This window comes from Tyto alba, unplaced genomic scaffold (genome assembly GCF_018691265.1).
Source record: "Tyto alba isolate M040663 unplaced genomic scaffold, T.alba_DEE_v4.0 Super-Scaffold_7, whole genome shotgun sequence".
NCBI classification, from domain to species: Eukaryota; Metazoa; Chordata; class Aves; order Strigiformes; family Tytonidae; genus Tyto; species Tyto alba.
Window position 1 is genome coordinate 38,112,511 of NW_024881328.1, and position 13,403 is coordinate 38,125,913.

General features: G+C 42.0%; 1 protein-coding gene across 14 annotated transcripts in view; it reads left to right on the top strand.

The window, feature by feature from the left end:
- The window catches only part of UNC80 (unc-80 homolog, NALCN channel complex subunit), a 135,058-nt gene that overhangs the window by 53,669 nt on the left and 67,986 nt on the right, over positions 1-13,403 (top strand). For 9 of the 14 annotated variants that reach the window (XM_033008950.2, XM_042783868.1, XM_042783864.1 and 6 more), the window contains exons 24-26: positions 2,852-3,023; positions 5,576-5,709; positions 9,985-10,150. In XM_033008950.2, the coding sequence (XP_032864841.2) occupies positions 2,852-3,023; positions 5,576-5,709; positions 9,985-10,150 (472 nt within the window). The remainder of the gene's footprint in view (positions 1-2,851; positions 3,024-5,575; positions 5,710-9,984; positions 10,151-13,403) is intronic. The other 5 variants (XM_042783867.1, XM_033008964.2, XM_033008961.2 and 2 more) reach the window with 1 other exon arrangement.

The window sequence follows — 13,403 nt, forward strand, 5'->3', positions numbered from 1 at the left end:
GCTGGAAAGAGTCCAGGAAAGTTTTCTTTTTGAAACGTTGATGTACCACTGCATGATGCAAGGTCACAAGAAAGGAGCCAGGGAAATCTGATGGCAGGCAACTTAGTATAATTCTCTTCCCCTTAACTTTAGTGGCATTGTAAGACTTACCTGGATGCATTCTCCATGCTAGGAATAGAGTGTATTTGCTAGCTGCTTAGGAACATCCCAGAAGGGAGGAGCCTCAGTTTTACTTTACTGTAAGGCAGGAGAAGATTTGGACAGTAGTCCTTACAGTGCAAATCACTTCTGTTTTTATTGCAAGGTGTCCTGCCACTCATTAATATTGCTGTTTCTTCTCACTGGAGGCTAGGACAGTGCAGTTACCCACAGCATCACTGGCCCCCAAACAGACTAATGCTTCAGGATTGGTCTGCACCTAGCACTGCTGAGGTGTGGTTTCTTTGTCCTTTATATTGAATGCTGTGCAAGGCTGGTCCTCTGGCACTGCTTTGCCTCCCAGAAGCTGTTTGAGATGAAGCTGGCAGCGAGCATAAGCAGCAGCCACCAGCCAAGCCTGTAGGGCTGGGACCTGGCAAGCTGTGCTCCTCAGGTGGCCGCTTTTGTTGGCTCTGACCAGATTTCAACCAGACAGGCTGAACCATGAGGACAAACAGCTTTCTGTTGCTGTAATACAGGCTCCTGCTGTAGAACAGGCTGCCTTTTCTGTGTGTTAACCTGCCCATTTCACCCTGGGCAATATCAGCATGAAGGGCAGAATGACTCTGCACTCACAGGGCTCCTAAGCAGCTCCAGTACCAAGAAGATTGGCTACCTTGCCCAGCCCATCTCAGCCTCCATGCTGCCGGATTCCTGTTACCACTACAGCACACCATCATTGCTGCGTGGTGGCAGCAGAGCTTCTGCTCTGGAAGGAAGATTCTTGGACAAAGAGAAAAGAATATATTAGTCTCTGAATGCACTGAGTTCTGGTTTTTTTCTTTCTCATAGTAAATACGGCTGGAAATTTGTGCTAATTACGGATCCTTGTTTGTCTGTTGTTGCTCACTAATTGTGATGTACAGTGCTGTTGTCAAAGTTTAGTGAGACCAAGAATGAATGTAAAACTTTTTTTCCCCACACAGCTCCTTTAATTCAGCCTCCCTAGTAGACGTCAGAGATTAACAGTGGTAAACTCTTTCCACATGAAATGGGATTTGCAGTGCCTGTAATAGTGATAAGCCTATTGAATCATGCAATCTCACATGTTAGGCTATCTTTTAAAATAATACAATGTTAAATTTATTCTGATCAGGTTCATCTGTCACTTCCTTTGACTGCTTCTATTAAGAGGTATTTTCTTTTAAAGAGTGGCATGCCCTCTGTTTGCAAGGAAAACCAAGCCTAATTCATGCAGATAATACATGTTAGGAATTCAGTGCTCATTAGGTAGGAAGCTGTGGGGTTATGTATGATTGCTTTAATATTAGGGTGGACAACACGGCATAAGTAATATGTGGTATATTACTGTTTTTTGGAGAGCTGTGCTGAAAATTTCTTCCTTTAAATGCCTGAAACATGAAAAGGGAAAAAAATTGAGAGATGTAGATTTTATTTAGCAATGTGCAGGCTCACAGATAGCTAAGATTGGCAACTATTTACATCACTGCGAACCACACCACCACCATCTTATTCTCTTTGTGTAGCAGAGCCTACCCTCTTCATTGTTGCTGGGTTTCACAGGAACTGCTTAGAAGCAAGGAATAACAGCTGTAATAAGTGACTGTTTCTGTATTTCTGTGTCACTTCAGCCAAGACAGGAAAATTATATGGTTCTGGCATGACCGTCAGTTCCAACTTGTAGAAGATTCAGAAATCCTCTTTAGTATCTTTCTCTGAAACTGTCCCAAAAAGAAGGCAGCCAAATGGCAAGTGCTGATAAAAACTCTGTAATTAAGCACATTTCCTCCCTTGCAAAGTGATGATATCACAGGATAAAGTTTTATATATTTGTCTGTGTTCTCTTCACCTACCTGAAGCAAACAAAATCAAGAAAATCCTTAAGACCTCTGAAGTTCCTTACCAGGAAAGCATTCTTCTTGCTAACACACCCTTATCTGTAGCTTTACTGACAGCACCATGAGGGCTGTTTACATGCTGATAGCGATGCTGGCAAACAGCCACGAATCAGTGCTTGCCTGGAGAATGTGACAGTATTCAGTGGAAATTTGTCTGTTTGTGTTCTTTATATGGTTCCCCTCTACACCATTACGCATGCACCTTCCCAGATTTTATAATCATATTGTTAGCTCATTTTGGAAAGTGCATCAGGGAGTCTCTCCTTTAAAGATGGAAGCAGGCTTTCCCATGGGCGTTCAACAGTTTTGTGGAGGAAACAGGGATTGTTACTGGATTCCTAAGTCACAGTATAGTTTCTTAAACAGAAGACATACATTCTCAGTGGAAAGACTTCGCAAAATTCTGGAACACATATATCAAGGGAGAAAGAAAAGTAGAAGAAATTAATACAAAATGATGACCTAGTCTCCTTCTGCCCGTCATGTGCCAGTTTGGTTTTGGGGGTTTTCTGTTATTTAACCAAATCTACAAAAACTTTTCATCCTGTAATTTGACAGCGTTCATAAATTTTGGTTGAAAAAAAGGGGGATCTAAATTATGGTTTTGGTAGCAATTAATCTTCTATCATCCCTTTCTCTACTTTACTGTGCTTCAGAAACAATAAAATTAAAGCCAGGATATTCTGTTCTGGCTGGAACATCTCCACAGCCTGCACGGGATATAGCCCTTGGCCACCAGTGAGTTGGGCTGAAATTGTCACCTCCTTGTGCTTTCTCTTTCTCCCTGTCTGCAGGCAATCGGTGTCCGCCTCAACGAGCTGTGCCATGCTGAGAGTGAGAGCCCTGCCAACCTGCTGGGCCTCATTTATGATGAGGAGACCAAGAGACGCCTGAGAAAGGAGGATGAGGAAGAAGACTTTTTAGATGACAGTAAGGAGACTCCCTTTACTACAAGAACCCCCGCTTGTAAGAACCTCTGCTTTAGGAGCACTTAATTTTTCTTTTCTTTTCATCCTCTTGCCACCCAGCTGTATTTTCCAGTCCCTCACCTTCACCCCAGCTTCCTCCCCTGTTCTTTCCGTGCCTGGATGTACAGATGGGTAGCAGCACTGAGAGAATTTGAAGGAAAAGGGGGGAAACCAGGCAGTGAGTTGCAAATCCTGTATACTGGCAACTGCAATTATAAGCAGGGTAATAATTTATTTCTTGAGTCTTGCTGTCACCTGAGTGTCAAAAGTGGTTCAGACTCCCATCCTTCCCCATTATTTCTGCCAAAATATTTGTGTAAGATCAGCAATTATTCTGTTTCTTAACATTGAAGAGTCATCTCCTCACCTGATGTGAATTGGCACAGCTCTACCAAAGCCTTTTAAATCTTGACTTCAGTATATTTGCCTGATTTTCAGGCAGAAATATAGCACAGTGGTGTAAAAAGTGTCATTAAAGATCTGTGTAACAACCAGATGACTAAAACACACACATTTGTGCCTGTGTGTACCTAAGGGTGGGAGGTGGGTGACAGATCACCGATTCTGAAAGTCTAGACAGCCATGCAAATTATAACAAGCCCTGTGAATCAAAATAAATTAATTCAAAACACATACTGGTGTAGGTGAAGGTGGTAACAAACATGTCCCCTCCAGACACCATTTGTATATACATGTGTGCTGTAATGTACTGGTTCCTGTGTATTTGTACTGTTGTTCACCATTGGATGTAGTGTGCTAGCACTGTTTATGTATCTCTGGTTTCTTTTTCTGTGGTTCTGGGTTTGTTCTTATCACTCCATAAAGGCCAACTTTGAAGTAGAGAGGAGTAGGTGGGAGAAGTGAAATGGCATTTGTGGGAAATGATCTCAAGAGAAGGTATTGGCCCTGAGACAGAGCTTCAGATGTGCCACTACGTGGTGTGCCAGTGCTAGCAGCTCCATGAGTGTGGGTGGCTGTTCTGGATATTTTATTGGCCCCTTAGCTGATACATCCAATGCAGGAGAAGGGTGTGCCCAAAATTTTCACTCTCTTGCACCGTGAATGAACAGCTTCATTCCCATGAGTAACAGAATAGGCTTTCTTGTCCCTGTTGAGCCACTGACACCAGGCACTCAAGGGGATGCGGGGCTGCTTTAAGAAGGTGGCCTAAAACAAGCAAACAGGGAGAGCAGGTTGTGGTCTAGAAAGCCGTCTAAAAACTCAAGTACTGTCCCAAAAACCAGGGTCTGAAAATAAGCTATCTGTATTCTTGCTGAAGTCAGACAGATTTTTCAAGAGCCTGTCCTATGTGCTGTAGGGAATAGACTGAGGAACATAAAATATGCAGTTGGATATTCTGTTACACTGTACATCTCATCTGTATTTGATAATTTAGATTATTTTAGTCCCTACAAAGCCCATAATTCATTACTGGTAATGTGTGGAGAGGAATTAGCAAGCATCACAGAATTAATCTGGTTTGATCTGATCCCTGCAGTGTCCTCTCACTTGTTTGTTTTGGCCTGTTTCTTTGCAAAAAGTAATTAGATCATGTAGGGGGAAAGCTAGTGAAAACACAAATCTCTCTGAAATGTGTGTGGATGGTAATATCAGGCATTATTTAAAAATGGGTGTGGTTAGTTTTTGTCACAGCTAATTTTTTTATTTACTTTTTTTTTTGCTGTCCATTATCCTAAATAGTATTTGTCAAATTGATCGTTCACTGAAGAATCCTTCAAAATTTTCAAGCTTTGAACGGCATTAGATGGGTTACAAAGTGTAGGGCTTTTGAAGCTGTTTGTTTAGACTCAGTTGAAACAAAACTTCAAGTATTTCAATAATCCCTCTTCCCTTTCCCACTTTGTTTTACGTTAAGCATTTGAATGTATAATTTGACTAAGCAGTTTGATTTTATTTTTTTTTTTCTTCTTGATTATCTCTAAATATCACTTGGATTCTTTGCACAAATAAAGAAGCCCAACCCAACTTCAAATGAGGCTGTCTTTTCCAGTTACCAGGATAGTAATTAACAATAAGCACAGTACCTCTTTTCTGGCTAGTCATGACTCCATGTATTTTGAGAAATTTTCCTGTACTTGAAAGCGGCTCTCTTCTTGAACAGCAGAAGATTTGGCTGAATGTAAGACTTATAAAGGGGAAGAAGTGTATCTACTTCTTAACCTGCATTAACTTTAAATGAGATGTATAAAAAATGTTGTAAGATCATGTTAGTTTATTAGGTATTTCACCACAATATACTATAATCTATACTCTACTACACTGTAGTGTTACTTCACTGTAATGTAAGATAAGATATACTGTAGGACACTATAGTGTGTTACTAGTATTGCATGTGCTGGTAAATACATGGATTGATATTTGTTTGACTATGTTCCTTTTAGTGTAGGAGAAGAAGCACAGATAGAAGTCTGGGGTTTCCTCTTTTTTAGTGCAGCTTGCATTGTACACCATATGTGAAAATGTCCGTCACCTCTTGGTTCCAGATTTTGTATAATCTCCTTGCTCACCATGGAAATATTTTTTTCCTAGGCACTGTGAATCCTACCAAATGTTGTTGTCCTTTTGCACTGAAAATGGCAGCCTGTCAGCTTCTCCTGGAGATAACCACTTTCCTTCGAGAGACCTTTCCCTACATGCCCAGGCCACGTACTGAGCCTCTTGTGGTAAGTGGATGACACATGGGGGAGGAGGGAGCCATGCCCACAGAAGTCATTGTGCTCTGGGCCTGTCTGAGGAGAGGTAGGGTGGGTAATAACACAAGTGGATCTCTGAGGCAGGGAGAAAGGTGCCCTTTGATGAATGGAAGATGGGAAAGGCACATCAAATGGGTTGATTAAGAAGATAAGGCTGTGGAAGCACAACATATATTGAAAATTCAAGAAAGCTTCAGAATAGAGAAGAGGGGAGCAGAGGGATTGGGAAACTGAGTGTGGGGCACCTGAGAGGTGTGGGAAATGGACTGCAGGAGGTGACAGCTCACATGCTACCTAGCTGATTAGGAGGGCCAGTTGTCAGAGGACTGAACAAGGCAGTTAGGAGAAAGGAAGAAGATGTTTTACAGAGAATTTTCAGCAGCTTAGGAGTTGCAGACTTTTGGTTAGAGTTAGGCACAGGATTGAAGAGACTGCAAGAAGAAAAGAAAGAGACAAAGAAACAAGGAAAAAAATAAACTGTGACACTGAGAGAGGCACAGGCAAATCCTCGCATGAATAGTAAGCTAAATGATTGATGAGGTGAAGTTACTTTTGTGAATAGCAGAATCCATGAAATCTGATTTCCAGTGGTTCGTTCTTGTGTGGATTTTCTTATATCTAATAATGTGGCTTAACATTGCCTTCAGCCCGTTGTTTCACAAAATACACAGGCACTCAGTTATCTTTTGTCAAATTGGGTTGAAGGTGACCATCAGCTTCAGAGGTCCTTAGCATGGAATGAGATGAGAATTAAATGGCAGACATGCAGTTTCATCTTTTAATACCATTTTCTTCAGGAAATCAGGAGAAAAATTGTAAAGAGTCATAGAATGGTTTGGGTTGGAAGGGACCTTAAAGATCATCCAGTCCCACACCCCCTGTCACGGGCAGGGCCCCCTTCCCCCAGCCCAGGGTGCTCCCAGCCCCGTCCAACCTGGCCTTGAACCCTTCCAGGGAGGGGGCAGCCACAGCTGCTCTGGGCACCCTGGGCCAGCGCCTCACCACCCGCACAGTCAAGAATTTCTTCCTTGTATCAAATCTAAATCTACCTTCTTTCAGTTTAAAACTGTTACCCCATATCCTATCCCTACCCTCCCTGATAAAGAGTCCCTTCCCACCTTTCCTGTCCCCCCTTTAAGCACTGGAAGGCTGCTATAAGGTCTCCCTGGAGGCTTCTCTTTGCCAGGCTGAACCCCCCCAACTCTCTCAGCCTGGCCTCATAAGGGGGGTGCTCCAGCTCCCTGAGCATCTTTGTGGCCTCCTCTTGACTCTCTCCAACAGATCTATGTCCTTCTTATGCTGGAGACTCCAGAGCTGGCCCCAGCACTGCAGGGGGGTCTCCCCAGAGCGGAGCAGGGGGGGAGAATCCCCTCCCTGGCCCTGCTGCCCCCCCTGCTCTGGCTGCAGCCCAGGGCACGGGTGGGTTCTGGGCTGCGAGCGCACGGGGCTGCCTCACGGGCAGTTCTCCCCCCACCAACACCTCCAAGTCCTTCTCTACAGAGCTGCTCTTAATAGAAAGAATGAGAGAACAAAAGAAAGAATGAGAAGTTGGGTTTCCAAATGAACATGAAGGATTTAGTCATACTATTCTGCTTTTTGTTAATGACAGATTTAGATTAAATTTTGCTCATTACAATTGTGCTTGACATGCTGATTTGGCTGGGCATTATTGTAGTTAGTTCTGAAATTTGTCTTGAAGGCTGTAGATGACCAATGATTAAAGTGACTGAACCCCCAAATATGCGAGAAGGGCAGTTTTAAAAAACAGGGATAAATTCAGCAGAAGTCTTCCTAAACACTTCCTTGATATTTTTACCACATAATAAATGACTGCATCCAAAAGCAGGATAATACCAGTGTTTAAAATTCATCTCACTAAAGTAGTTAGGCTTAGAACTAATAATATGTTGGGTAATGAAGGTCAACAGAAATTTGTGCTTGTGTGCCAGATAGAAATACAACTGATTAATAGCTTTTCAGACTCGTATATGAGAGGAGGAAGAGGAATTATTCTGTGGTGTGTAGGCAGAAGAAATGTTAAGGTCATATTATGCAAGAACCTCTTAGAGAAAATGGCCAGAGAGTGCTTCTTTTAACTTTGTACGGGGGGGCAGGAAGAGCCAACAACACCCCAGATTAAAATATTAAGTCTCTGTATTTATGGAATGATGCTTCATTTTGAAGAGAATCAGGTACATAATGTTGTGGTCCATAAAGCTGAAATTCTAGTAGAGCAAATCTCATTTCCGTTGGTGTTTGTAGGCATACCTGTTCCATAGATATGAGCACAGACTTGGCAACCTTGAAGAACTGGAGCATTTGCAACTGAACTAGTTGTGATGAAGCAGTTTATCTACCCACTGTCCATCCAGACTTGCCAGGCTGTGAGGGAATAAGCACCCATGCCTATGCTTGGGTGAGGTAGGCAGGCCTGGCTGAAGTTTCAACCAAGGCCTTTTACTGAAGTTGGCAGAGTAGATACCAACTCACTTGGCACATGGCTGGGAGTGATGAATACATTCTCTTGGAGCCTACTGCTTCCCCAGTAGAGCCAGAGAACTGGAACTTGTCATTTGCTGTGGTGGCAAGTCATTCATTTTAGCTCAGCAGTTCCTGAAGATAGATAGAGTCAGACTAACTGTGTGATAAGAGGATGTATTTCATTCTGTCAGTTAATTTGTGGGGGCAGCAATTGCCAGTGTATGCACGTTGACAAACAGCTAGGAGGAGTAATGTGTTCAAACACTGCAGGGCGGGGAACTCTGACCGTGCCCTAGGAATATACCTGTATTGCTGTCATGGCTCAGCTTATGCATGCTAATTTATGAAGCTGTTGTAATTCTGACAGATACCATCACAAATTTTTATCCTGAAATCCTTTAGCCTTTGTTTCACACCCTAAACTCTGTTAGATATTTTAAACTATTTACATGAAAGTTTTAAATGCTAGAGATACTACAGACCATTACTTGAGGTACCCTCTTTTTTATGCCCCAGGTTTTGTTATTGAGCAAATTCAAAATATTTCCCTTATGGCAATCAACTGTTAGCTTTTCTGACAATCATTTATGATAATTTTCCCTGGAGATGCAAAGGTGACTGCAAATGGTTTGGGATCTACAACTGGTGTTAGATAGGCTAGTTAACCCATTGCAGCACAGCTCAGTCTAAAACATATGGTTGAGAAGACCTTTTTTTTTTAAAAAAAAAACCCAACTCTTAGAATAGTAGACTTTGTCACCACCCAAGTAGCTCCCAGTAACTACTTCTATAGGAGTTTTATATGCAAATTCCAGTATGAGATCTCTTGAGCCTACAGAATTTTATCCAGAAAAACTATTTTGGATAATTTCAGTGATGTTATCATTCACATTCATCAGCCACTTACTCACAGCAAGGAGCTTTGTGTCATCTTAGATTTCGCCTAGTTACGTTTTGGGTGGGGAGATCTCAATGCTGATGACATCTCCAGTCAAAAGGCACAAATTATATTCTTAAAGAGCCCAGCATTTTAACTGTGTTTGCCAGTGTGGCAATTCACTGTCTTACTTTTTCTAGCTGTGCTTAGAGAAATTGGATGATAATCCATAGGTTGTGGAACCTTAGTGGCACAAATGGTGCCATTTCTGTTAACCATTCTGAAAATGGTGGTGCAAACTAGCTTCTCTGTGGTGCGATGCTGTTTATTTTCCAGAATTTAAGCACAGCCAACATTTTTGTTACTCCTTGTTTTCCACTGAGTCCTTTCAGCCTGATCTGCACACAGAAAGCTCGTGCTGGGCCATGGCTGTTGCACTGTCAGCTAGCTTTCTCTCAGCTTTTCTGCCTCTGATGGGTACAGTGGCAATGCATTCACTCATCAACCACGGGAAGCCTTTTGGAGTAGAGACCTAACCATCCACCCAACACCTTGGGCAGTAATCACCTTTTATTGCCACCTATCCATCAGGGACCATTTATGTGTTTGTCCCCCTGATGAGCCCACAGACAGGATGCCAATTCACTCAGCAGTTTTAACCAGAAATGTGTGTTAATGCTTGTTAATTCTTCCATTCTGACAGTGTGGCTCAGCATGCTGCAAGCCCAAAGAGTAGTTAGATTAGAAAGTGTCAGGGTAGGCAGAGAAGGGTGTGATGGAAATAAATTCCCATCTGAATCAGTTCTTCCTGAAGTTTCTATGGTTGCAGTGAAAAGCATGGGGACTCATACTGCTCGCACGTGTGTGCGGTCTACATTCTGCTACAGGATCTGGAGAGCTGCAGGCTGCGTTTGGATCCTGAGATGGACCGGCACAGGTATGAAAGAAAGATCAGCTTTGCTGGGGTTCTGGATGAAAATGAAGATTCAAAGGATTCCCTGCACAGCAGCAGCCACACCCTCAAATCTGAGGCTGGCTTCGAGGAGAAAAAAGGTTTGTCGGCACAATAAGGCTTTTGTATTCTCAGGGCTTGTGAAGTGGCGCTTGACTTCATGTTTTCATTTGCATAGACTGTGTTAAAAAGCAGGCAGCCATGGAGTCACGTGGTTTTGAATCATTTCTGAGATGCTTCTGGCCTTCAGGGTTCAATACAACAAATGTGAGAAGCAAAGATGTTAAATTTTATAAAACACTGCTATGACTGAAACAGATTGAGAGCATTGCAAGGTTTCTGAAAAGAAGGATGCCTTGTTTGAAACTCTCAGTGGGATGCTGAGAGAAGCATCACTATTTGATTCTCTTTAAAAATAAAGATCAAAAGCGTTCTTGTTTGTTTTTATTCTGATTACAGTTTTTCATTTGAGAAAAGCATGGGTAGGAGGGAAGATTGGGACCTTTCTGTGAAAATCTGTACTGGTATAGAAGTCATGGCAACTCACAGAATTAGTGGTTGATCGCTTGATCTCTTGAATTCTTTGCTACCACATGAAAATCACACACCTGTGTGGCTTTTGATGGCTAGCAGATAAATGTTACCAACATATTGTATACTTTACAAGCAAACCTCAAGCTCACTGTGTTTGCTGAGAACAGCAGATTGTTTCCATTTTTGAGTCATCTCATGCAAAACTCACATACTATCTGATGGTACAAGTGTTGCAATACAATATACAGTCATCGTGCGTATTTGCAATTAGAGGCTAAACTTCCAGACAGTTACCTGTAAATGATTCCCCCTCAAATAAGTTTTCTAGAACTGTTCAAATTCTGTCTCAAAATAGCCATATAAAAGAGCAGATGTTTGAATGACAATTTTGATGATTGTTTGAAAAGGATAAATGTTTGATGATTATTTGAAAAGGATGGAGTCTGTGGCTGGTTATCCTCTAGGAATTTTAATGTGTATTAATGATTCAGAGGAGCCTTTATTGACTTCAGGGGGCTTTGGGTAAAGTTTGCATTGTCTTCAGCTGTGACCCTGCCACAATTACTGGAGAAAATATTAGAAATGCTTCCAAGACTTACACGGTGTAAAACTGCCTCCAAAATTGTGTGTCAGATGGGACAATTGCTCCTGTGAAGACAGCTAGGTGTCCACCTAAGAAAGGTGAGCTGGATAAATTCATGCTCAACCTCATTTTTTGTACCCTTGGCATATTGGCAGCCCAGGAAAGCACACAGCCTTACAGTCTGTCTGATAGTGTAAGGTCAGTGGGATGTCTCAAACTATTTAGATGTGGAAAAGCTTGTGTTTGGGGCTTGGATTTTTTTTTTAAAGATAGTTATGACAATTACTTGAAACCACTTTACAGCCTCTCAGGTAGCAGTCCCATCCACTGGGATGTTACCTGAGTGGGAGAATGCCTACAAGCACATAGTCCTGCTGGAAAATGCTGGTGGATAGTCTCTAAGAAAAATAGATAACCCTATTTTTCTTAGAGACAATGGTGACTTAGGTTTTCCTTCATGTGTTACTGTGCTACAGGCATAATACAGCACTGAGTTATTTTTGCAAAGATAATATTAACTTTCTGCATCCCTGACTGTTAAACTACATTTTCCCTGCAGTTTCAGTTGTGTTTTTTTGTCCCCATTCTCCCTAAACTGTCATGTAATATTCCTTTGCTAAAGCTGCCTCTTTACTACATTCTAGAGATGGGAAAAGTGACTATGGTAGGAAGGCTGAATCCTAATATACTAATATACTCTAGCAACAATGTATTTGCAGTATTTTGGAAGTTAAATAAATGCAAGATAATGTTTTATTTTAAAATTACAATAATTATGTTATTTTCTCTGGCCACAGATTATTCTTCTGGGGATCCACCTGGGCCAAACCTAACAGATGCAGAGGCATCTTTCATAACCTACACTTTGCTAGATAAGAAGATGTTGTATGAATGTAACTAAATTTTTCTTGCCTGCAGTGACAGGTTTCTTTATCTCAACCTCTTTGATGAGTACTAATCTGTTTCCTTTAATTTCTTCCGGAGTGTAAAAACTTTGCTCTCATTGCTCACCCTAGGCGTGGCTTAACAGCTATCCAAAAGCTACAAGTTTACTGTATAGAATCTGCCTCAGGTAGGTCTGAAATACAGACATTAAAGCTAGGTAGATGCAGGCTCTCAGAGGATTATATGCACTATTTGCATGCTAAAATGGGATTCTGCAGACTTCGTAAAATGCAATTACAAGTGCTTGAATGGTTTTGCAATCGGGGAGCTGAGCCACTGTATTGAGGCTGATCTGAACAGAATTCATGTGGTAATGATTGCTGAGGAGCTCAGCATGGTCACTTGGAGGGAGATTCTCTGGTCACTCAACAGTGCTTTGCCCAGCTGATTCGTAAGGACTGAGGAGCAGATCTCAAAACCTATCCAGCTGTCTTTGGCCAGGACGTTAGCCACTGGAAATGAGAGTGGGAATTGGGTTCTGGAGGAATTAGGGGCATTCCCAGGAGTAAAGGTGTGTTTTATTTTTCCTGAAGGCAAAACACAATTCTATTAAAATATTTAGCTTACCTGTGGTATCCAAAAAGCTTTACCATGTTCATTCTCAGCATCACACCAAAAGGTAATCAATAACACGTGGCCTTGCTTGATTAGATCTGCAGTAAAATGACTGAGTGTTGCAACATTTGGACTGACATACTGCCATTTACTGCCTTTGAACTAAGAGGAGAATGAAAGTGCAAACGGTTGGTGCTTTGAACATTGAACCATTTCATGTCTGTGCTCATCAAAAATGCAGAGTGTCAATGGATGTTGTTAATGCCTGAAAGCTGCTGATTTGTCTGAAGGAGAGGATCTACGTGCTCCCGTTTCCTCTAAAGCATTCTAATGATGAAGAGTAACATGCAGAGACACGGATTTATGCAAATCTTACTTCAAACAAGTCTTGCGTGCTAACCTCATGAAGCAGACTACCCTACTGCAGTCACACGTGCTGTATGAATAAATAATTGATCCTGCTACAGAGCTCAGTGAGGTTTACAGAACCCAGGCCCACAGCAAAGTAGGTTTGTCCATGGTGCCTTGTTCGTGCTTGGGATTCAGCCATCTATCCCTAGCAAGTGGTGATTCTGCACTGATGTAAACCCCAGGGGCTGGCAAAGGAAACTGCAATTTACATCCATTGGGCAGATCCTGTTTCCTGGCAGGAATTGATTCAAATTGGTGTGAATCGTAGGTTTTCCTTGTCCACGTTTTGGGTTTCTGTTAGAGCAGCTGACTCTACTTGCTGGTGG